Below are 25,175 nucleotides of genomic sequence, written 5' to 3'. Positions count from 1 at the left end.
GCCCCGGGCCCCGGGCTGGAGCGGCAGGTGCTCGGGTCGGCAGCACCTCCGGGACCCTGCACGACTCACCGCCTGGAGCAGAACACGGCTTCTGACCCCAACGCCAGCCGGCCGCGGCCTGGCCTCAATACTGCTGCCAGGCTGTTCCAGGCATTCTGGGTTACTGTTTATTTTCTTTTCAATATTTTTTATTTCCCAATTAAAACCACATTTTGCATTGGCTCTCATTCTACGCTGTTGGTTTAGACTAGAGCCTCCTCCCAGGCCTCTGGGCTGGGAACAGTGTTGGGTCTGGGCTTTGAGCGGCTTGAGGCTTCAGAGCCGGGAGTGCCCTGCATCCCGGTGATGGAGAGCCACGGCGGCAGAGGGCTTAGCATCCTGCTCTCCGCTCTGCCTGTTGTCTTCTCGTCTGCAGAGCTTGTCTCCTTTGAGATCAGCTCTGGGAGGCAGCTGACCAACCGTGTTCTTAACCCCAGATCTGCATCCTGCCCTACAAGCCTTCCCGCCTTTCCTCCCCTTATAACTCCCCCACTCCTTTTTTTATTTTTAATCCTCACCTGAGGCTATTTTTTCCATTGATTTTTTTTCTCTTTTTTTAAAATATATTTTTATTGATTTCAGAGAGGAAGGGAGAGGGAGAGAGATAGAAACATCCATGAAGAGAGAGAACCATGGATCGGCTGCCTCCTGCAAGTCCCCCACTGGGGATGGAGCCCACAACCCAGGCATGTGCCCTTGACCAAAATCGAACCTGGGACCTTTCAGTTCGAAGGCCAACACTCTATCCACTGAGTCAAACTGGTTAGGGTTTCTTTGTTTGTTTTGCCAACTTAAAAAAAAAATATTGTTGAGAGTATTACAGATGTTCCCCTCTTTCCCCCCATTGTCCCCCTCCACCCAATTCCTGCCCCATCCCAGGCCTTCCCCACCCTACTGTCTGTGTCCATAGGTAAGATCCCTGGTTAATATCTTCCTGCCCCTACCACTCCTTCCCTCTGAGATTGGTCATGTCTTTTCCATGCTCCATGCCTCTGATTCTGTGTTATTCACCAGTTTATTTTGTTCATTAGATTTCTTGTTCATTTATTTTTATTTTTAGGTTCAATTGTTGATAGATATGTATTTGTTGCCATTTTATTGTTCATATTTTTTTATTTCTTCTTCTTCTTCAGTAATACCCTTCAACATATCCTATCTAATAAAAGAGTAATATGCAAATTGACCATCACTCCAACACACAAGATGGCTGCCACAAGATGGCCAGCAGGGGAGGGCAGTTGGGAGGGACCAGGCCTGCAAGGGAGGGCAGTTGGAGGCGATCAAGCCTGCAGGGGAGGGCAGTTAGGGGTGACCAGGCCAGCAGAGGAGGGAAGTTGGGAGCAACTGGGCCTGCAGGGAAGGGCAGTTGGGGGGACCCAGGCCTGCAGGGGAGAGCAGTTGGGGGGGACCAGGCCTGCAGGGGAGCAGTTAAGCATCAATCAGGCTGGCAGGGGAGTGGTTAGTGGGTGATCAGGCTGGCAGGCAGAAGTGGTTAGGGGCAATCAGGAAGGCAGGCAGGCAGTTGGGAGCCAGCAGTCCTGGATTGTGAGAGGGCTGTCCCAGATTGGAGAGGGTGCAGGCTGGGCTGAGGGACACACCCCCGTGCATGAATTTGTGCACTGGGCCTCTAGTCATATAATATTGGTCTTGTGGTGATGAGACTCCTTTAGTTTTTTTCTTATTCGTGACTAGCTTTGTTGGGTAATCTTGGTTGTAGCTCCTTACTATTCCTCACTTTGAATATTTGTTGCCACTCCCTTCTGGCCTGCAAAGTTTCTGTTGAGATATCAGCTGGGAGTCATATGGACATTCCCTTGTAGGTAACTAACTGCTTTTCTCTTAAGATTCTCTCTTTGTCTTTTGCTCTTGGCATTTTAATTATGTGTCTTGGTGTGGGCCTCTTTGGGTTCCTCTTGTTTGGGGTTCTCTGCACTTCCTGGACTTGTAAGTCAATTTCTTTCACCAGGTGGGGGAAGTTTTCTGTCATTATTTCTTCAAACAGCTTTTCTCTTTCTTTCTTTCTTTCTTTCTTCCTTTCTCCAAAAATATGGAACGCTTCACGAATTTGGGTGTCATCCTTGCGCAGGGGCCATGCTAATCTCTGTATGTTCCAATTTTAGTATATGTGCTGCCCAAGCGAGCACTTCAACTAGGTTTTCAGTATCTTGCTCTCTCTTCCCCTTCTGGCACCCCATAATGCCAATGTTGGCACGCTTGAAGTTGTCCAAGAGGCTCCTTACACTTCCTTCATATTTTGGGAATTCTTTTCCTTTTGCTCTTCTGATTGGGTGTTTTTTGCTTCCTCATGTTCCACATCATTAATTTGATTCTCAGAATCTTCTACTCTACTGTTGAGTCTCTGTAAATTGTTCTTTATTTCAGTCAGTGTATGCTTACTTTCTGACTGGTCCTTTTTCATGTCTTTGACTTTCTCACTAAGATCCTTGAAAGCTCACTAAGTCCCTTGGAGTTTTCTAGAAGATTCTTGAGTAAACTTATAACTGTGGTTTTGAACTCTGTATCCAGCAGTTTGCTTGCTTCCATTCATTTGTGACATATTTCCTTGTCTCTGCATTTTGGCTGCTTCCCTGTGTTTGTTTCTATGCATTGGGTAGAGCTACTGTGTCTCCTGGAATTGGTAGGGTGGCCTTGTGTATCTGGTGTCCTATGGGGCCCAGTGGCTCAGCCTCCCCAGTCTCCTGAGCTGGGTGCTCTAGGGGCTCCCCTGTGTGGGCCGTGTGCACAGTCTTGTAGTTGAGCCTTGATTGCTGTTGGCGTCCCGGGAGGAGTTGACCTCCAGGCCAATCGGCTGTGAGGACCAGCTGCGATGGCAGTGGGAGAGCCGCTGTGCAGGAGATGAGGCCCAGCCGTGAAGCAAAACCTCGTGCTGGAGCCGGGTCTTCGCCTTTTATTGGTAGGTTTGGGGCTGGCTGTCACCAGCTGCAGCTTGTTTGGAGCTGCAAATTGGATGGGGCGGGGTCTCAGGAATCCCCAGGGCAGAGCAAACAGTGTGGGCCACGCTGATCTATCTGGAGTCGGCCCTGGGCCAGGGGCGGTCCCAGCACAGAAACAGTGACCTCTGCGGGCACCCTAGTCTGGGAGAAAGCCATCCCCGAGTTCCTGCCCGATGCCAGGCAGTCCCGTTCCTTCCTGTGTCTGGGCCCCCGGAGCCGCCCGTCCTGGGGCCCGGAAGAAGCAGGGTGAGTCCGTGGGCTGGCCCTGTGGGTCTCCAGCAGCCTCCGTGTCCCTCAGCCCCGACCCCGCTGGTTTTACGGCCCAAAGTTACAGGGACTTCTCTTCCCAGCTCTGGAACCCCGGGCTGGGGGGCTGGTGTGGGGAGGGACCCCTTGCTCCTCACGGAGCGGGGCTTCCACAGAGACGATTTCCCTTCCAATTACAGACCGGCAGGCACACGGTGTCAGACCAGCCAACGGCACCCCCGCCCGCATGCCGGTCTCGGTGTGCTTCTGCTTTACTTCTCTAGTTACAGGACTTCCTTTCAGGCGGTTCTGAATTATGTGTTTTCGTTGTAATTGTGATGTGGTTGTGAGAGGCAGCGAGTACAGGCGTTTACCTATGCCACCATCTTGGTTCTCTGGTTTTGCCAACTCTCCATTGACATGTTTTAGATAGAGTGGAAGAGAGGGAGGAAGGGGTGGGGTCGGGGGAAGAGACGTGGATTGGTTGTCTCCTGAACGCACCCCAAGGGGGCCGGGGACTGAACATGCAACCCAGGTATGTGTCCTCAATCGGAATCAAACCCAAGACCCTTTGGAGCGCAGGCCGGTGGTCTAACCACTGAGAAACACCAGCCAGGGCTCCCCCACTCCTTTTTTAAGGCAACTATTCCTTCCCCAATCTATCAGGTTCTGGTGGGACTGTGAGTCATAGCCTCTCACACACACACACGTGTACATGACAGCAGGTGAGCCCGTGTCAGGCCTTCCCTGGAATTCCTAGCATCTCAGTCAGGGTTAGTTCCTGTTTGACGCCGGAACAATATACCCATTTACCAGCCATCTGACCTTGAGCAAGTCATCTGCCCTCCAACCACCTGTTCCTCGTCTGTGAAACTGGGAGAGGAACGAAGCTCTTCACTAGCAAGGCTGTGAGGAGGAGCCAAGCCCAGGCCTGGACGTGACCGGTGTTTACCAACGTGTCCGCATCCCCTCCTCCGTGTCCCGTCCCCTCGTGTGACCCCAGCCAGGCCTGCCTCTGCGCTGCCTGCCTTCCCCGGCCGGCCATGTCTGTCACGTGCCTTGGCAAGCTGGAAAGTCTAGCGAATTAGCCGGTCAGTGGCCCTGTCCTGGAAGCCCTACCTGCTGTGGAGCTCAGAATTAATTTTGTCTTTGCCGTCCTTTTCACCCGAAGCCTGTGCTGCCGGTTTTCTCACTGCTCCTTGCAGCCCTTCCTTCTACCCCGATGGACGGGCCCACAGGCAGCCGTGGCTGGACCGGAAGCCCTGCCTGTCCTCTGGCTGGTGGTTGTAGCTGAGAGCTGCGCGGGAGACTGAGGCAGGAGAAGCTCTACTTGCCTTTTCGGCTTGGGTTTTCTGATAGCAGCCACCTCGATGGATGTGAGATGATATTCCGTTATGGCCTTGATTTGCGTTTCACTAACTTCCAAGCAGACAATGGAGGGAGCCAATAGCGGGGAAGAAAAAGAGCTGCTGCCTCCAAGATCCAAGTGAAAAAGATCATGAAGTTGCCCAGTCTCGGTAGAAGCCATCACTGGCCAGGCACTGGCTTCCTGGGACGACTGGCTGCTGCCCTGGGGTTTGCCCTTCCTCGGTGCGGCCGGCTTTTCACCTGGAACGCCATGTCAAGACTGTCTGACCGTGTGCGATGTCTCAGGCTTCATCTGAAACCTCACAGGGGTTTCCCAGGGCCCGTCCTCATGCGTTTGCCCCCAAGTCGCTGCCACACGCAGGCAGTGAGGAGGCTCGTGTGAAGCATCAGGTGTCATCGTACTGGTGCCTGGCAGGGGCGTGCGCGATGGTTTTTACGGCCTGTGCGGATCCCTGCACCTGAGCCCGAGATGCCGGGCCGTTGTTGAATAACCTGAGCTTCTGGCCTGGCCTCTTCGGGGGCCTCTGGTTCTTGTGGCCGGCGTGTTCCCATGTCTTTTTACAAGATCTCAGTCCTGAAGGCATCGTTTCTGCTGCAGAGTGTTGGGCGCAGGTGGTCTCCACGCGAGTTTCTCCCAAAACCCATTTTGATGGGAGGCATTCCAGAGGCAAGGGCCGCGACGGGGCGGGCGTTGGCATTGCTCAGCTGCAGGTCCAAGTGCAGCCTGAGGCAGTGTACCCTGGTTAGACTGTCATACTCCCCTGGTTCCTTCTCTGTTTTCCCACTCTGCCGTTGCCTTCGAAGGCGTTGAACTGACCCGTCCTTTGGCTTTCTGCCTCTGTGAATGTGACTGCTTTAGATACATCGTCTCAGCAGGAGCGCACATTTGTCTTTTGTGGCTGGCTTGTCTCACTCAGCAGGATGTCTGTCCTCAAGGCTCATCTGTGCTGAAGCATGTGTCAGAACTTCCTTCTTTTGTGAGGCTAATACTCTATTTTGTAGAACATTTATTTTTTCACTCAGTTGTTGATGGACTCTTGGGTTGCTTATACCTCTTGGCTATTGTGAATAATGCTGCTGTAAACATGGGTGCAGGAATGTCTTTGAGAGACTGCTCTCAATTCTTTTGGAGATATACCCAGAAGTGGGATTGCTGGGTCATATGGTAGTACTAGTTTTAATTTTTGTTTGCTTTAAAAAAATTTATTTTATTATTGACAGTATTACAGATGTCCCCCAATTCCCCACCCCCCTTCTTCCCCTCCTCCCAACCCCTGCCCCACCCCAGGCCTTCACCATACTACTGTATGTCTCGGTTATGCATCTATGCATATGAGTTCTTTGGTTAATCTCTTCCCGTCCCTCGCCTCCATTTTTAATTCTTGAGGAACCTCCATATTGTTACACCATTTTAAAATTCCCACCAGTAGTGCAGAGTTCCAATTTCTCCATGTCCTCACCAACACTTGTTTTTTCTGTTTGGGTTTTCTGATAGTAGCCATCTTAATGGATGTGAGGTGATATTTCATTATGGTTTTGATTTGCATTTCCCTCATTGTTAGTGATGTTGAGCATATTTTCATGTACTTATTGGCCATATGTATGTCTTCTTTGTTGAAATGTCTATTCCAGTCCTTTGCCCATTTTTTAATTGGGTTTTTTGGTTGTTGGGTTGTAGAATTTTTTTTTTCTCTCATTTAAAAAAATGTTTTTATTGATTTGAGAGAAAAGGAGGGAGAGATAGAAACATCGATGAGGGAGAAATAGCAATCAACTGCCTCCTGCATGTCCCCTACTGGGAATCGAGCCCACAACCCGGCATGTGCCCTAAATGGGAATGACCCAGCCACCTCCTGGTGCATGAGACGACCCTCAATCCGCTGGGCCACACCAGCTGGGCTGTAGGAACTCTGTATACTGGACAAAACCCCTTATCAGCTATATAATTTACAAATATATTCTCCCGTTCTCCAGGCTGCCTGTACAGACTGTTCTGTGATGTAGTTTTTCATTCTGATGTAGTCCATTCTCTGTTTCTACTTCTGTTGCTAGTGCTTTTGATGACACGTCTAGAAAATCATTGCCAAATCCGTCGGCATGAAGCTTTTCCCCAGTGTTTTCTTCTAAGTGTTTTATACTGTTGGGTCTTATGTTTCATCTGGTTCATGTTCATGTTTGTGTCCGTTGTGAGAGAAAGGTCTGCTATGGTCTCAATGTTTGTGTCCCCCCCGCCCCAAACTGGTCCATGGAAATCAGCCCTAAGTGATGGTTTTAGTAGGTGGGCCTTTGGGAAGTGCTTAGGTGGTGAGGACAGAGCCCTCATGCAGGGAATTGCTGCTCTGACAAGAGGCTTCAGAGACGCCTTGCCTCCTCCACGAGGGCAGCTGATGGGCAGGAAGAGGCTCTTCCAGGAGCAGCCGTGTGGCACCTTGTTCTTGGACTTCCCAGGCTCCAGACCTGAGAGGAGTCTCTGCTGTTTCTAAGCTACCCAGCCTGTGACCCTGTTACAGCACCTCACAGGCCACGACGCGGCCTGTCTTATTCTTCTCATGTGGACGGCTCATGTCCCAGCGCTGTTTGTTGAAAAGACTGGCCTCACCCCATTAAGTGACCTTCACCACAGAGTTTGTCTGGATGCTCCATTCTATTCCATTGGTCTATATTCCCGTTTTTATGCCAGTATCACACTGTTTAATTACTGTAGATTTATAAGTTTTGAAATCAAGTACAGTATCTCCAACTTTGTCTTTCAAGATTATTTTGGCTCTTCAGGGTTCCTTGATATTCTCTATCAGTGGTTCTCAACCTTTCTAATGCCGCGACCCTTTAATACAGTTCATGTTGTGGTGACGCCCAACCATAAAATTATTATTTTTTTTAAATTTCTTTATTAAGGTGTCACATATTTGTCCTCATCCCCCCATTCCCATCCCCCACCCCACCCCCCTGTTGTCCTTAACCATTGGTTAGGCTCGTATGCATGCACACAAGTCCTTTGGTTGATCTCTCCCCCCGACCCCCACCCTCTCCTACCCTCCCTCTGAGGTCCGACAGTCCGATCGATGCCTCCTTGTTTCTGGGTCTGTTCTTGTTCATCAGTCTATGTTGTTCATCATTTCCCCTAGATGAGTGAGATCATGTGTCACTAGAAATATACTTATAAGAACCGAATGTGAGACGAGCAATAATAGTTATGCTGACAGGCAAATGAATCAGTCTGTAGTGAGTTTCTTTCTGGACCAACAGTTCTTTTGAGACCCAATTTCAATGTCCACCAGTTCCTTATGTGTACATGTCGGCACTGACTTTTCAGCTCTGGGTGGTGGACAAATGGTGGTAATGCAGGTCCGACTCCCTCTGGTTTGGTCTCACCTGGATCCAGGGGCGCGGCTTCACCCGGACTTAGGGGCACATGGCCTCACCCGGACTCGGGACCCAGCCTCACCTGGATCCAGGGGCGCACGGCCTCACCTGGACCCAGGGGCATGCGGCCTCACCCGGACCCGGGACCCAGCCTCATCCGGACCCAGGGGCGCATGGCCTCACCCGGACCCGGGATCCAGCTACACCCGGACCCGGGATCCAGCTACACCCGGACCCGGGATCCAGCTACACCCGGACCCAGGGGCGTGTGGCCTCACCTGGCATAAAATTATTTTCGTTGCTACTTCGTAACTGTAATTTTGCTACTGTTATGAATCGTAATGTAAATATCTGTGTTTTCCGATGGTCTTAGGCTCTACAGCAGTGGTTCTCAACGTATCTGCTATGGTCTCAATACGCCTAAGACCATGGTTGCTCCTGGCAAGAGCCTCTTCCTGTCCATACAGTTCCTCATGTTGTGGTGACCCCCAACCAGGGTCGCCTAAGACCATCGGAAAACACAGATATTTACATTACGATTCATTAACAGTAGCAAAATTACAGTTATGAAGTAGCAACAAAAATAATTTTATGGTTGGGGGTCACCACAACATGAGGAACTGTATTAAAGGGTCACGGCATTAGGAAGGTTGAGAACCACTGTTCTAAATGAATGGGGGAAAACGCCATTGGGATTTGGATAGAGATTGAATTAAATCTGTGGATCACCTTGGACTGTCCTGACACCTTAACATTAGGTCTTGGGATGTGAAAGAATACACAATGTCTTTCCATTTATTTGTATCTTCTTTAATTTCTTTCACTGATATTTTGTAGTTTTCAGTTGGACTAGTCTTTTGCCTCCTTAAATTTATTCCTAAGTATTGTATTTAGATGCAATTGTAAGTGGAAATTTTTAACTTTTTTTTCAGATTGTTAGTGGATAGAAACACCTGATTTTTATGTGTTGATTTTGTACCTTGCAACTTTGCTGAATTCATTTGTTAGCTCTGTGTGTGGGTGAGTTAAGTCTTTAAGGCTTTCACATATCAGATACGTTGTCTGTGAACAGAGATAATTTTACTTTTTTCATTTTGGATGCCTTTTCTTTTTCTTGACTAACTGCTCTAGCTAGGACTTCCAGTATTTTGTTTTATAATTTCTATCCCTGTTGATATTCTCATTTTTTGAAAATCTTTTTGTTGATGTTGTTTAGTCTGTCCGTTTCTCATTTACTCACTGAGCACATTGGAGACAGTTTTTGGTTGAGATTTAGGTATTTGAAACAAGTCCCCTCTCGGTCTTTACTGAGTGGCCTCACGCCGCAAGGGGAGACCTTCACTAATGAGTCCAGCTTAAAGGCGCATGGTCCTCTCAGCCTTTCTGGGTGTGCATGGCCCCTGGGACTGCATGTGCGCTTCCACCCACTTCCCATAAACCCAGCTGCTTCTAAAGCCTCTATTTACGCAAGCGTCTCATTCCTGCTTGTGCGCAGAAGCCTTGCGTCTGTTGTATTCCTCTGCCTGTGTACTCTCCCACCCGGCACCACGGGCCTGCAGACCACCTGCAACTCTAACATGCGGCTGCACCCGCGTGTTCCCAGCAGCCCCGGGCCTGGCGTCCGGAGCAGCCAGCATCCCCACCCCTGACCAGGCCAGGCAAACCACTCCACCAGCCACCTCACGGTGGCTTTTTCTTGTTTATGCATTGCTTGGTTCTTGCAGCTTCTTAACTAGTTTCTAGATTTCTGACAAAGCTTTATTGGTCCACATATTGTTGTTTATTGGTGTTTCTGTGGGGGAAACAAGGGCCTAGTCAGCTGTCTGGATGATGTCACCTAATACTGTTTAAAATGTTATTTGGCCCTCGCCGGTCTGGCTCCGTGGACAGAGACACTGCCGAGCCGGCTGCACCAGCGGGTAAAGCGCTCCACGCGCCCCGGCAGACGGGCCCTGGGGAGCTCGGGCACAGACGAGGGGCTGAGGTGAAGGACTCATCCAAGCATTTGAAAGGCACGATGTGCAAAGGCTCAACTGTTTAGACCAGTGGTCGGCAAACCGCGGCTCGCGAGCCACATGCGGCTCTTTGGCCCCTTGAGTGTTCTAACGCCGCTTCTTCAAAATAGACTCGCCCAGGCCGTGGTATTTTGTGGAAGAGCCACACTCAAGGGGCCAAAGAGCCACATGTGGCTCACGAGCTGCGGTTTGCCGACCACAGGTTTAGATGGATGGAACGAAGAACATTAAGGGTGAAGATTTTAAAGGAGTACCTCATTTGCTATTCCCTTCGAGGAGCAAAAATAAAACCTTGTGATGCCGACCTGTCTGGCTCAGTGGATAGAGCAGGCGTCCTCAAACTACGGCCTGCGGGCCACATGCGGGTGTTTTTGCCGTTTTGTTTTTTTACTTCAAAATAAGATATGTGCAGTGTGCATAGGAATTTGTTCATAGCTTTTTTTTAAACTATAGTCCGGCCCTCCAACGGTCTGAGGGACAGTGAACTCACCCCGTTTAAAAAGTTTGAGGACCCCTGGGATAGAGCGTCGGCCTGCGGACTGAAGGGTCCCAGGTTCGATTCCGGTCAAGGGCATGTACCTTGGTTGCAGGCACATCCCCAGTAGGAGGTGTGCAGGAGGCAGCTGATCGATGTTTCTCTCTCATCGATGTTTTTAACTCTCTATCTCTCTCCCTTCCTCTCTGTAAAAAACCAATAAAATGTATTTTAATAAAACCCTGTGCCTGGGAATCCCTTCGGGGCCCCAAGGCCGCCTGTCCGTGCATTCACCTGTCCAAGGCCACTGGACACATGAGATCTGCAAACGGCGAACGCTCTGGCGGACTCAGGAGCTCGGATTTACGAGGGGAAACGGGGGCTTAGAATCAGGCGTTCTCTTGACTGTCCTGTCCTCACCTTCCAATGAGGGAAATTATCCTCCTTTCAGTACCCATGTCCCCACCCTCAGCACCTGCTGGGAGCTCCCAGGCCAAACATCTGGATCTTCTTATTCAGGAAGTAACTTTTTTCTGTGCACCTGGTTTTTTTCTTCTAGGCGTCAGAGGCGGGCCAGATAGAAACCCTTTAAGATGAGGAGATTAAAAGGAAACGGGGAGAGATCAGAAGGAGCCCCGAGGCCGCATGTGTCTGGTCGAAAGGACTGAAAACACAAAACTGGAGTCTGGGGACACCATAAAAGGTAAATGTTAAGGTGCTAAAACAGAGTAAGATTAACCTGAGCCATTCAATGGTCTAAGCCAGTGGTCGGCAAACCGCGGCTCGCGAGCCACATGCGGCTCTTTGGCCCCTTGAGTGTGGGTCTTCCACAGAATACCACGTGCGGGCACGCACGTACAGTGCGATTGAAACTTGGTGGCCCATGCGCAGAAGTCGGTTTTGGAACTGGGCGAGTCTATTTTGAAGAAGTGGCGCTAGAACACTCAAGGGGCCAAAGAGCCGCGTGTGGCTCGCGAGCCGCGGTCTGCCGACCACTGGTCTGAGTTCTCTTGGTGAATCATTCTGGATGGAGACGATAAACTGAAGGTAAAACTTCAGCCCTTTTCTTTGCAGTCTGCTGAAAGCCTGTAGTAACAAGAGGATAGAATTTCTTTCCTGTCTATGTAAATTTTGTAGGTTTTTGCATTTTCACAAATTTTGGCCAATTCCAGGTGCTGTCTCTGACACTTTTTATAGATTGGTCCTATTTTTTGTGCGTGTCTGATGCTCCCTTCCTCCCACGTTTTGTGCGTCCTTGACAAAGTGCCCAGGAGAGTGATGTACAGACACGGGCTTCTCCGGTCCTTCCTTTCCTCCTCAACGGGTGACTTACTGGACTGTCAGTGATCTATCTTAAAAGAGCATCATCTTAACCCAATTTCCTTGGAGTCTTTGGCCACAAAATGAGAACTACAATTATCAAAGGTTTTTGAAATACTCTTTTCTAATATTTTTCTCATCCATTTTTATATTTTAGAACATTGTGTGGCAATTCTCATAACATAGACCTACTGAGCTGGTCTCAGTGTCTGACCAACTAACCAGATGTACGTGGCGCGCACAGACCTCCGCTCTAGATCCGGGGTTTCTTGGCTGTGGCTGCCCTGGCACCCAGGGCTGGACAGACCCTTGTTGTGGGGGTTGGCCTGTGCGCCATGGGCACTGAGCAGCCTCCCTGGTTTCTGCCCCCACCAGGCGGCAGCACCCCTTCCTCAAGTTGTGACGACCAAAAACATTCCAGACGCTGCCCAACGCTCCCTGGGGGCAAACTGCTCATAATGGCAGCTGAGAGTCCGGCTAAGAAAGAAAACTCTTATTTAAATCCTGCGTAACTGAGGACACAATGCTTCAGCATGGCAAACTGAATAGGCATCTGACTCCTTTTTGTAATTTTTTTTTTTTTTTTGAGAGAGGAAAGGAGAGGGAGACAGACAGAAACATCGATGAGAGAAAATCATTGATCGGCTGCCTCCTGGCACAGCCCCTACTGGGGATTGAGCCCACAACCCGGGGCATGTGCCCTTGACTGGAATTGAACCTGGGACCCTTCAGTCCGCAGACCAATGCTCTATCCACTGAGCCAAACCAGCCAGGGCTTGCCTCCTTTGTTAAAAGCCATTGTGATGTTCCCAGGCAATGGAAATTTGGAGAAAAGGGATATTTCAATAACAAGTCCTAAGTCCTATTTCCAAACGTTTACGCTCATTTTGACTAGGTGTTTGTTAAATTATAAGGTGAAGTTAAAGAGAATGATAAATTATTCCTGCATGAGAATAGTCTTAACTGAAAATATAAGAATGCTACGAAGGTGCTCTAAGTCAGCAGTCGCCAACCTTTCAGACCTCACGGACCACCGGTTGGCGACCGCTGCTCTAAGTGAATTCTGATAAATAATTCCTTGAAAGAAAAAAACTAAACTGAAAGGAAAATCCAACCAGGATTGAAAGAAAACATTTATTGAATCAATACTTTCTTTTTAATATCTACAAGCCAACACTGAACTCACTTTATTCAAGAATGAACACAATGTACAAGAAAAAGTGTGCTTATATTATAAAAATATGTCAATTTTATCTTTTGGGTGCTGAGCAGAAGTCATTTTAAACAAAATCAAGGCAAACTTGTTCTCTATAATGAAACTGCTATAATTTAACAACAAAATAAAAGCTAGTATACGCTCAGTATTTCTAAAGGCCAGGGATGCTGCTGCATTGGAAATGCTGAATCTGACCACCAGAGCTAACACTCCACTCTAAGCTTATTGGCACCGTTTCATGCCTACATCACGAGAAAGCACCTGATTTACAGAATGCAGGTCACTGATAACAGAATCCATGTCATTAAACCTTCATTCATTTTCCCTTGCTTAACAGTTATTAGCATGTATTTCAACAAAGTACTAACAGTCTATCCTATTTAATTAGCTTCAATTTCAAAATGAGATACGTTGCTATGGGGATGAAATGACCTCCAAAATTTACAACCCCACCTATGAATGTGGGGACGCTGCTCCCTCCACACTCTCAAGTATCTTCAGGCCTTCCTAAAAGATGTGTTCAAGGCTCCTCGCTTAGAATTTTTGGTAATTTTCTCCTCGATTCACTGGCACCTTCCTTAGCATGTGCCCTTGCACACAGTGTGGCCACTGTGATGCCCGTGGCCTGCACAGTGCAGCCTGCGGCCCACCATGCAGACACGCTCCAGGGCACATGGAGTATTTTGGTCCTTGGAGAAGCAGAAAAAAATAGCAATTGGAAAAGCAAAGCAAATCATGAGTTAGGGCAGAGGGACCATGGCTCCCTGTACTGTTGTTCCAGGCATTCTATGACAAGTATAAAAATTGTACTAAAATTTTCTAAAGTCCAGGTAGAAGTAGACTAAATGGCACCAGTGGGGCAATGTCAGGAAAATCCAGTCGGTCTTAAAAAGCGGCACACAGCCGTGTCGCTGGCAGGACACAGAGGCTCTGGCATTTTGCAGAATGCAGTATCCACTGTGAATTAGTGAGACCAGATGAAGTATAGTTTAGAAGTTATTAAACTGCAAAATACGTATTTTTGTTACTAAGCATAAATGTTTTTCCTTGACAGATCCTCTCTGCTGGAGACTGGCACTGTGAAGGCGGAAAGCCACAGGAGCACAAGGACTGAGTATCTGGCGCCCCCTGTGGTGGGAAAGTGGGGGGGGGGGGGGATGCTTTCATGTTTTGCTTCATAAACCTAATATTTATTCAGTTACATTTCACAAGGAGTTGGGACTAAGGGGAAGGAAATAAGATAAAAAAAAAGACAGAAGATAATCACTTTCAATTACCTAATTCCTTAGGGCTAAGTTTTCAATGAACCCCCATTTGCTGCAAGAAATGTTAATCTGACCACATGTAGTTAGAGCTGAACCAGACACAGGATTTACATGTTAACAGACACAAACCACCAACTGGCTAACTGCTATGCCCTAGTGGGGAAGAAGAAGCATTTACAGATTCATCTGAAATACAGTTTGTGGAAGAATAAACATATTCCGCAACCAAAGCGAAGGTTTTCTCACCAATTCCATCAAGTCACCAGACAGGTTGTTTTCAGTGGCAACTTCCAGGAGAGGCCAGGAGTTCAACACACTCTACTGGACGACATGACATTAAAACAAGGACCAGCGGAGTGAGCGGAGGGAAGTGAGCGGCTGCTGCCCAGAGCCGGATGGAGGCGTCACCACAACACGGGACGCGCAGCCATCCTGCTCCCGCCAGGTCCTCGCTCCCAATGAATGTGAACATTCACAGCAGAATGAAGGCCTGACAAACGCAAACCTGCCTTGTGCTAGAATGCTCACTGAACAGACCAAAAGTCGTATTTCTAATAAGCTACGAGTTACCATCTGTGTGACACGGGGTGACTTGGCACCACAGCTAACCTCTCTCATAGCAGCAGTATCGCCAGCCCGGGGGCTCCCACACGCAGCAGCTTCGAGCACGCAGACATCCATTCTGCTGAAGTTTCAAGTGACTAACAATGATCATTGTGCTTGAGGGTCTCATACCTTCCAAAATATACATAAATGGTGACAAGTTAACAAATAGCAGGTCCTTACTTACTAATAAAATCATAAGGCAGGCGGAAAAAGAAATGTTAAACTGGGAAAAAATGCAAAACAGTGCTAGCATTCACAGAAAAGATCATGCTACGGTCAGATCCATGTTGATAAAAAATAAAATTTAAGCCACAATCTAAGAAACTCTGTCCAGGCGTCAAAGGCATGCGGCCGGCTGAAGGAAACGCAGGATTCATCCGACAGGAGCTTCTTCGGCGGAACAGTACGTCTCACTGGAGGGTCACAACAGGATGGACAAGACGCCATCGCACTTCATTTTGTCATTGAAAAGAAAAGCAATCACACACAAAAATTAAAGAATAGTAGGAGGAGAAAACAAAGAAATTCACAATGACCTACAAAACCAAAAGAAACATCCACGTTATTTTTACACTTTTGGGATGCATCCTTTTAAAAAGTTGATAATGAAAGATTTATCAACAGCACAGTTGATAAATTTTAAATATAAAATTACTTCACATGGAATTCTGTGCAGTATCAATGCTCAAAATAATAACTTCACTCTTGTTTAAAGGACACCTGAGTTTCGTCTTGCCACCAGACTCTTCAAGCCTCCCCAACCAGATGTCTTAATGTACTTCAAGTTCTTCACAAGGAAAAGAGGAACCTAAAATTAATATTCAAACTGCAGCAGTCCTATTACCATCACTTAACACATTGCGGACCAGTAGTTTTATTGCTAGCTTTACCCAGTGGCCAGGTAAGTTTCTATTGAACAGGTACAAAACGTTTTACATAAATGTTAAAGGCACACTTTAAAATTAAATATCCATTGCATTATGAAGTTATTTATTCCATTTTTTTACAAGCTAATATCTTTTTAAAGTATGATACTTTGTAAAACACTATGTAATATGAAGAGAGAATTAGAATTCTCATGATCCATCCACAATGTGTTAACATTTAGGCAAGTAAAATATTTTTGCCTTTTGTTCACAATTTTTTAAAAAAGAGGGAAAACAAAATACAGCTAACCCTTGAAGAACGTAGGGATTGGGGCAGTTCCCCGACTCATCCCCCAGCACCGGTGAAAATCTGTGTATAACTTTGACTTCTCCCAAAACTTAAATACTAATAATAGCCTACTGTTATAGCCTACAATTATAATTGACCAGAAGCCTTACCAATACGGTGACTGACACATAGTTTGTATATGTATTATTATATAGTGTATTCTTACAACAAAGTTAGCTAGAGAAAATACATTTACAGTATTTATTGGGGAAAAAAACACACCCATGTACAAGTGGAACCGCACAGTTCAAACCCATGTTGTTCAAGGGTCAACTGTATGCAACTTTTAACCCCGACCTAATGAAGGCTGTCTATTCGCCAGCTGGGGTCGGCCATGTCTGAGCCTGGAGTACTCACGGGAAGGGCGGGCTATCCTGCCTTCGTGTCCACGAGCTGCATCTGCACCCCGGCAGACATGCCACCCCCGTAGCCTCCCTTGGACTGCATTTGGTTCTGAATGGAGCTAACCTACAACAAGACAAAAGAGGATACAAGTCAGGAACTAAGGAAGTGCAACTAAGTGATTCTTGTCTCAACATTTTGGTTACTTTTTTTAGAAGGGTACTTTTTTATATTAAAAAAGCTATAACAGGTTTTTAAAGACATAAAATCTCTATATATAAAAGCCTAAGCGACCCTCACGAATGGACAACCAGCAGGTAGCTATGACGTGCAATGACCACCAGAGGGCAGATGCTCAATGCAGGAGCTGCCCCCTGTTGGTCAATATACTCCCACAGCCAACCTCCCTCGATTCCCCACTCCCCGCCTGGCTGCCCCGATCAAGACTGGGCAAGTCGGCCCTGATCGCCAGCCAGGCCAAGGGACCCCACTGGGACTCTAGTTTTAGAATAAAATAAAGAATTTTTAAAGACTTAACTTTTTTAAAAAAATATATTTCATTGATTTTTTACAGAGAGGAAGAGAGAGGGATAGAGAGCCAGAAACATCGATGAGAGAGAAACATCGATCAGCCGCCTCTTGCACACCCCCCACTGGGAATGTGCCCGCAACCAAGGTACATGCCCTTGACCGGAATCGAACCTGGGACCCTTGAGTCCGCAGGCCGATGCTCTATCCACTGAGCCAAACCGGTTTCGGCAAGACTTAACATTTTTCTGATTACGAGGGCAGATAGTGAGGCTAGTAACTGAAACATTTTTTTGTTACAACTCCCTCTCCCCCTACCTTCTATACTTCGCTAATACAAAAAATCATTTTTGTAATTCATGAGGCACTTGGTAACATTCCAAAATAAGTCAAAAGGATACAAATCAGCCTTGGCCAGTGTGGCTCAGTTGGATGGGCACAAATCCATGTTTTGGGTTCAATCCCCAGTTGGGGTGCATATGGGAGGCAAACAATTGATGCTTCCCTCTTTCCCTCTCCCTTTCTCTAAAAAAAAAAAATTTTTTAAGTATACAAATTAGCCCAGCCAGTGTGGCTCAGTGGTTGAGGGTTGACCTATGACTCAAACTAGGAAGTCACGGTTCCATTCCTGGTCAGGGCACATGCCCAGGTTGTAGGCTCAATCCCCAGTAGGGGGGTGTGCAGAAGGCAGCCTACCAATGATTCTCCCTCATCACTGATATTTCTCTCTGAAATCAATAAAAATATATATATATTTTAAAAGTATACAAATCAGCTTTCATTTCCTCCACCTTAAATAACTTAATTTACATGCATCTCACATATATGATTATCTCAATTACTTATACTAGAATCTGAAACAAAAAGAAAACAGAAATAGGACCAACTCAAGATAATTGTAAAAGTCCATGTGGTAAAATTTACATACCTGATACAGTCTTAAAATAGTCTGATAAACTAAAAAGTCTAAGAATCCAAAGATTTGGACACAGTCCAGATTTATTTATTCCTATTGGAACTCTGGTGTACTGTATCTTCTCAGAATATCAGGCTTCTTACCGGTAAAACGGTTAACATGATAATCTCTCCTAACTACTAGTACTTTATTGGGCTACTTTCTGATAGACTGGGATATATAAATATTGGGATATTTTCTTTCTTTGCTGAAAAAAAGCAGAGTTATTTGCACATTGTGAAGTACTCTTAGTGTGTCATTATCATTCCAATTTTACATCAACTAGAAGCAGTTTGGAAGCAAAGAATCAGAGAGTCCAGCCAGACTGCTAGCAAATGGAGCAACGAGGTGGTGATGACCGACAGTGAAGCGCCAGCACACCTGCTACAAGTGCGCTTTTTATTTGTACATTAGAAGCCCGGTGCACGAAATTCGTGCACTCGGGGGCGGGGTCCTCAGCCCGGCCTGTGCCCTCTCGCAGTCTGGGAGCCCTCGGTGGATGTCCGACTGATGGCTTAGGCCCGCTCCCCACCGGAGAGGCTCCTGCCACCACCTCTGCACTTGCCAGCAGTGAGCCCAGCTCAGGGCTTCCGGCTGAGCGGCATTTCCCCTGTGGGAACGCACTGACCACCAGGGGCAGCTCCTGCGTTGAGTGTCTACCCCCTGGTGGTCAGTGCGTGCCATAGCAACCAGTCGTTCTGCTGCTTGGTTGATTTGCATATTAGCCTTTTATTATATAGGATGATTCCAGGTAGATTCCTTTTCCTCCAAAAATGCATTCTTCAATTTCAAACTAAAGAATGTGAACTGGATATTAAGGTGATGTGGACATATAGTATCTTAACACAATAGAGCTACATTATAGAAAGTCACAGAACCCTTTTCTATCAAGAAGTTAGTATGAAAGGCAGTCTTGGGATGAACAGTGTGTTTAGGAGAAAAAACTACAAGTCACTGACCATCCAATAATCCAGTGTGACTGCTCCACACACACCAAGCCTAGGCCCTAATTCCAGCTGCTCAGGTTTTGGGATGGACAAACCTGAAAGGAAACACTTCCTTGGATAAACAGCATGTCTATAGTTTTGCCTTATCTGCACTATTATTGCCCAGGAGAACGGAACTTTCTCATGGACTCAGGCTTCTACAAGTTAGAACTGTCGCTGATAGTTCAGGAAACGGATTTCACAATACTCGGCCTGCAGTGAGAACGGAGCTGGGGGGGAGTGCTGGGGGGCGGCCTATGGCTTTAAAGACAGCAGCAAGCTAGTATGAGCAATGGCTACAAGAGGCTTATCTAGTTCTAAAGAGCTAAAATACTTCATGAAAAACCCACTTCAGTAAGCAGAGAAGGCTGCCCGGAGACTGCGGGGCAGAGCCTCCCTGAGGCCGCTGACCCTGCGCCTCAGCTGAAGAGGCGGACCGGGAAGCTCCGCACGGACAGTCCCCAGCTCTGCCCGCGACAGGGCAAGCGAAAGGGCGATAGGGACAAGCTCTTCGCGGAGACCAAATGCAGATGGGAGTCCTGAAGGAAGTGCTGAACTGTGCATAAACAAGATTCAAAAGTAAATACCACAAACTAAACATTTAATGTGTCTTATGTAGAGTGTAAAAACCTGAAGTGGTGAAGACGTTTGTAGATAAGAAATTAAAATTCATCACATATAATACGTTTCAAACCATGCGTTCTATTAACAAGTCAGAGGTTCCCCTTTAGTGTCTTCACACACGATGACCTGAGAAACAAAGCCGCTGATGACACGTGGGCGGCAGCTGAGTGACAGAGCCCTTTCCTACCCGCCTGCACCAGACAAGCTGCTTCCTTTCACAGAAGACACACATCATCCCTTTGCTTACCTAGTAACTGACCCGCCAGGCTTGTGTGCTGTATCCAGGACACTCACCTACCAATTTTAAAACTCTGTTCTCTCGTTAAGCCTTTTGTTAACACTGTCCAGGGAGTGAGTGTATACACATAATTCTGTGTTTATAAAAGCCTACTGACTTTCCGGGTCTAAATGCTTTAAAGATCATTTAGACATCTGTTGACCCTCGATAGTGGCTTGTCTCAGGGCAAAAGTGAGGCAGAGCCCTGATTTAAAAACTCCCTCATTTGGTGGCGCATCTATTATCCTGCACTGTTTTTCTCGCAGATAAAATTAAGGAATAAGAGAGTTCAGCTGATTAAATTGAAATTCTATTCTGAAATTCACTGAAATCTCTAGAAAAGACAGCCAAAAGATCTTTTATTTTTACTTCTGATTCTTCCTAGCTTGTTGCCAAATCCTTTAAAGTTCATATTCAGTTATGAAGAATTTAGTACTGGAAACAGAATGAAGTATGTGGCAAATTAGGTGAGATTAATTTTTGATTGGTCACTTTATTCTCTTCTATGCTGACATTATGTGTTCATATTCGATGTCTACAACGGCATCTAGTGTAACATGGAAAACATACACCTGTGTCTCAAGGCCTCATCTGCATGTTCCACCAACGTACTTACTGAATTCATTCCACTGAACAGGTCTCCTGATCCTACGTGAGCTGTGTGTACAAAGTTTGTTGGTTCTCCAATCATACTTCGGTCAATCCGACGACGCCTTTTCTAAAATATGAGAACAAAGAAAATGATCTTATTACCAAAACACTTATTCTGATGGATATACATACTATGGATGAATGGCTCTGTTTAATAATACAATAAATTTGCCCAGGAGCCCTGGCTGGTGTGGCTCAGTTGGTTGGAGCATCATCCCATACAGGAAAGGTTGTGGGTTCAATTCCTGGTCGAGGTGCATAAGGGAAGCAACTGATCAATGGTTCTCTCTCTCCCTCCCTGTCCCTTCCCCTCTCTCTCTCAAATCAATTTTAAAAATGTCCTCGGGTGAGGATTAAAAAAAAAAAAAAAATTGCCCAGGACACAAAAATACCTGAATCTTGGACTACCACAACTACTTAAAATGATTAGTGAAGCAAAATAATAGGTTATTATTTAGAACTTTAAAAAGATGACTTGGTCTAGCTTTGGCCATCGACACATTAATATAATAAACATTTAAGTTTTATTCTATTTTTTAAAAAGTGAGACACAAAAAATTATCATCACTAACCATTGATAGCAAATACATTGCAGTTTGAATACAACATTCTGTATTGTACTCATTCTGAGTACAACTTTTCAGTGATGTTGGAACAGTCCCAGGTTTTCCATGACTAGAGACACTGTGACCTAACTGGGAGGGGCCACTGGCATTGCTGGCTCGGTGTCCTAACACCAGCTCGGCTCATCCCTTTCAACAGTATCCTCCTGAAATTGCAGTTTGCCTCAAAACTAAGACAAGTTATGCATGAACTTGTTGGATTGGGTTGCCTTTGAACATATTTATGTCTGTATCCACTGAAATGCTGGTAGGATCTGACAGATCCTAAATACGTATCGCAACAGACCCAGGTGACAGCTTCTCAGGATTCACATGTGAGTTTCACAAAACCACAAAAGCAGAAAGTTCACGCATTAATTTTAGAAGCCAGTATGCACTGTTTACTGTCCTCTCGCTTTTGCTGCTGCAGATCAGATTCCCAAGATGGTGTCTGCTGACTGCACGTTTCCCAAAGCCTTCCTGATGTGCGCGGGCCGCCCGGCTCAGCCCGAGGCCTTTCGCAAAGAGTAAGCCCTACTCCGGGCCACTGGGGTTCTGACCATCCCTTGCTCTGTGAACACACAGCAGCAGCGTTTCCTGCGGAAGGGTGTCTGGAGCTTAGCCCACATCTCCATGGTCAGGGCTTTTTCTAAACGTTGAGTCACTGCAGGAAGATGCTGGGAGAGAAGTCACCCTGGTGCGCTCACGCCACCACCCATCTCACCCTGAAATGTTTCTTCAAAGAATTAATGAGTGGATACGATTGTGAACTGACACGCTTGTGAAAGAGCAGTATTAAAATAACACTCTATTGGGTCACAGGCTAAGTCTCTCCAAATTCAAGAAGATTGAAATCATATCAAGCATCTTCTCAGACCACAATGACATAATATTAGAAATAAACTACAATAAAACAATCAAAAAAATTCAAACACTTGGGAGCTGAATAACATGCTGTTAAACAATGACTGGGGTACCAAAGAGATCAAAGAAGAAATTAAAATAACATTCTCAATACTGAGGATGTTCAAAAGCAGATGACTAAACACTGATTCAGACTACTCTCATACTGAAAGGCAAAGGCCAGATTTCAACTTGTACCATAATGATTACGTTAGGTAATTAATTTATGAACCTGAAATAGTATTTTTAAACTTGACCTTTACTGAGTTGAGAGTGAGACCTTTCCTTCAGTGTTGGAGGTTGTTCATGCTTTCTAATCACATCGGTTTTAAGGTATAAAAATGGGAGCTTCCAGTCCTTCCTTCCCAAAGGCTAGAAGGAGCACAGCTCTTAAAGCAAGGCAATGATTAAAATGGTTTTAAAAGGCTCACCCAGCCGGTGTGGCTCAGCTGGCTGAGCGTCATCCCATATACCAGGAGGTGCCGGGTTTGACTCCTGGTCAGGGCACATGCCAGGTTCGGGCTTGATCCCTAACAGGAGGCAGCCAATTGATGCTCTCTCATCAATGTTTCTATCTCTCCCTCTTCCTTCCTCTCTCGGAAATCAATAAAAACGTATTTCTTTTTTTAGAAGGCTGCTCCATGAGTTACAGGTGGGCAGCAGGTTGGAGGGGCCAAAAGAAATTATAATGTTGGTGAAAAAGATTAGATTCAACTAATAGCAGAGATGGAAAGAGGTGGATAGAGTCAAGAGGTGTTCAGTAGATAAAATTGACAGCACTTGGCTGTTGCTGGACTTGGGACCGGAAGGAAGGGTAGGGCAGGGAGCCACAGTCTCAGATCTGAGGAGCACATGCAGCTCCCGGTTAGGTCATCCTGGAAGGGGACCAGGCTCTAAGAAGATGAGAGGCTCAGTCTCAGACACACAGAGTTTCAGGGATCAGTGAGGCACCCAGAGGGCCAGTGGATATATGGACACACAATTCTGCAAAAGGCAAACCTGGAGGTGAGGCACCGAGAGTCACAGCGTCCTAAAGCTGCAGTGAATGACTGCCGAGGACACGCACCGAGGCGCCCAGGCAAGGCTGGACAGAGGGAAATAAAGCATCACAGAGGCCAAAAGCAACATCCCGACGTGAGGAGGAAAGCCAGGTGCGTCTTCTGGAAGTGTCATGAGGGAGAAGGCAACCTCAGTGCGTGTAAGAGGAGCAGAGACAGCAGAGGGGCCGGGAGTGTCCAGGAGGTGGGGAGACGCAGAGATCAGACACCGGAGAGAAGTCTGACGTCTGGACGGGGAGAAGCAAGACGGTGGGAGCTGAAGGAAGAAGAGGAAATGAGGTCAGATTGAAAGTTTTCCTTGAAGATGAGAAAGACTTGATTATGCTTAATTTCTGATGAGGTAGATCCAATAAGAGAGGAGACTGAAGGTAAAGAAAACGAAAGGGTGAGCAGCATTATAATGTGACAGAGAAGGCTGAGAGGATGGGACCCAGGCGGGCCAAGGTGTTCCCCTAGGGCAAACTGCGGCTCGCAAGCCACATGCGGCTCTTTGGCCCCTTGAGTGTGGCTCTTCCACAAAATACCACGGCCTGGGCGAGTCTATTTTGAAGAAGTGGCGTTAGAAGTTTAAGTTTAAAAAATTTGGTTCTCGGGGAGAGGAACCAAGATGGCGGCAAAGTTAAACAACTAAACTGCCGCCTTGCACAATTTCAAAAATACAACTAAAAAACAAAATGTCTACCACCCAGAACCACGGGAAAGCTGGCTGAGTGGTATATTTACAACTAAGAAGAGAAGGGAGTGCAAACGCTGGAGAGCTGAGGTACAGAGGCGTGCGAATCGGGCTGGCGGCGGGCGACTGGGCGCGCGGCTTTTCTTCAAACCGAAGGGAGACAAGCTCCCGATCACTCTGAACTCCAGCTTCTGGGGACACGCGGGGGACCCAGACGCCTACGGGGAGAAGCTGGACTCTCGGCCATCGGTCGGAGAGTGAGAGTGACTTTTCCGCAGAGGTGCACCCAGCAATCAGGGTTTGCTGCGCTGGAGCGCGGGACAAGGGGACTTGGAAATGCAGAAGGCAACCATGGCCGTTGGCCTCGCCCCAGCCTAGTGATGCCCTGAGACCCAGCCCCGCCCTGAGACCTGGCCACGCCCTGAGACCCCGCCCCACACATTCTACAAACCCGCCCAGGCTCCACACAGCGGCTTTTACATATAAATGGCCTGTTCTGTGGCAGCTCAACCAAATAAACTGCAGCTCCAGTCAGACTGCTCCAAAACCGCCCAAGAAAAGAGGAGAAAACTGTAGCTCTTGCTGTAGCTCCTGCTGGGAGGCCTCAGACCTGCACCCCATTGGAGATCCAGACACTAGGGTATCTATTGGTCGGTGTGGACGACACCAGATTTCAACCACTCTCATAAGGGACACATTCAAGAGGCAGACTCAGTGAGCACCAAAGCCCTACTGTGTCTCCAGCACAGCAATTCTTCCGTTATAGACACAGCAGCTCCTCACAGCCAATTGGCCTGGAGGTCAATTCCTCCCAGTGTACCAACAGCAGTCAAGGCTTTTAACTACACCAAGACTTTCCACTCAGCCCACAAAGGGGTGTACCAAGAGAGACCACCTAGAGTGATTGGGAAGCTGAGCTACCGGCCCCTATAGGTCACTGACCACACAAAGCCACTCCATCAACACAGGGAGGCAGCCAAAATGCAGAGACATCGAAGTATGTCATGAGTAGGAGAGATAGAGGAAAGCAAACTAATGGACGACACAGTGTTCAGAACCATATTTATAAGGTTACTCAAGAATCTTCTAAAAACGGCTGAGAAACCTGAAGAGACCTTCAAGGACCTTAATGAGAATACCAAAAAAATGGAAAAGGACCAGTCAGAAATTATGCATACACTGTCTGAAATAAAGAATATACAGACACTCAACTATAGACCACCATACCACAAGAGTCAAACCAAAGATCTGGAATATGAGGAAGAAAAAAACACCCAACCAGAGAGGCGGAAAGAAAGAAGAATCCAAAAGTGTGAGGATAGCGTAAGGAGCCTCTGGGATGGCTTTAAGCGTACCAATATCCGAATTTTTGGGGTGCCAGAAGAGAGAGAACAAGATACTGAAAACCTATTTGAAGAAATAATGACAGAAAACTTCCCCCACCTGGTGAAAGAAATAGACTTACAAGTTCAGGAAGTGCACAGAACCCCAAAC

At 47.0% G+C, this 25,175-nt stretch overlaps 1 protein-coding gene and 1 non-coding gene across 4 annotated transcripts in view; both read right to left on the bottom strand.

The window, feature by feature from the left end:
• Positions 1-2,080: 2,080 nt before the first annotated feature.
• LOC114233502 (U6 spliceosomal RNA) lies at positions 2,081-2,183 on the bottom strand. Its single transcript, XR_003619647.2, has one exon. It is a non-coding gene; the product is annotated as a U6 spliceosomal RNA (small nuclear RNA).
• Positions 2,184-12,900: 10,717 nt separating this feature from the next.
• The window catches only part of CDC42SE2 (CDC42 small effector 2), a 75,750-nt gene continuing 63,475 nt past the window's right edge, over positions 12,901-25,175 (bottom strand). The window contains exons 4-6 of one of the 3 annotated variants that reach the window (XM_054717799.1): positions 20,411-20,512; positions 16,440-16,550; positions 12,901-15,318 (exon numbers count right to left, since the gene is read on the bottom strand). In XM_054717799.1, the coding sequence (XP_054573774.1) occupies positions 16,452-16,550; positions 20,411-20,512 (201 nt within the window). In that variant the 3' untranslated portion in view covers positions 12,901-15,318; positions 16,440-16,451. Of the gene's footprint in view, positions 15,319-15,385; positions 15,404-16,269; positions 16,551-20,410; positions 20,513-25,175 lie in introns of those variants that run through there. The other 2 variants (XM_054717800.1, XM_054717798.1) reach the window with 2 other exon arrangements.

Source organism: Eptesicus fuscus, chromosome 6 (assembly GCF_027574615.1).
Source record: "Eptesicus fuscus isolate TK198812 chromosome 6, DD_ASM_mEF_20220401, whole genome shotgun sequence".
Classification (NCBI taxonomy): Eukaryota; Metazoa; Chordata; class Mammalia; order Chiroptera; family Vespertilionidae; genus Eptesicus; species Eptesicus fuscus.
The sequence above is the reverse complement of the archived record's forward strand: the minus strand, read 5'-3'. Positions and strand labels throughout refer to the sequence as shown.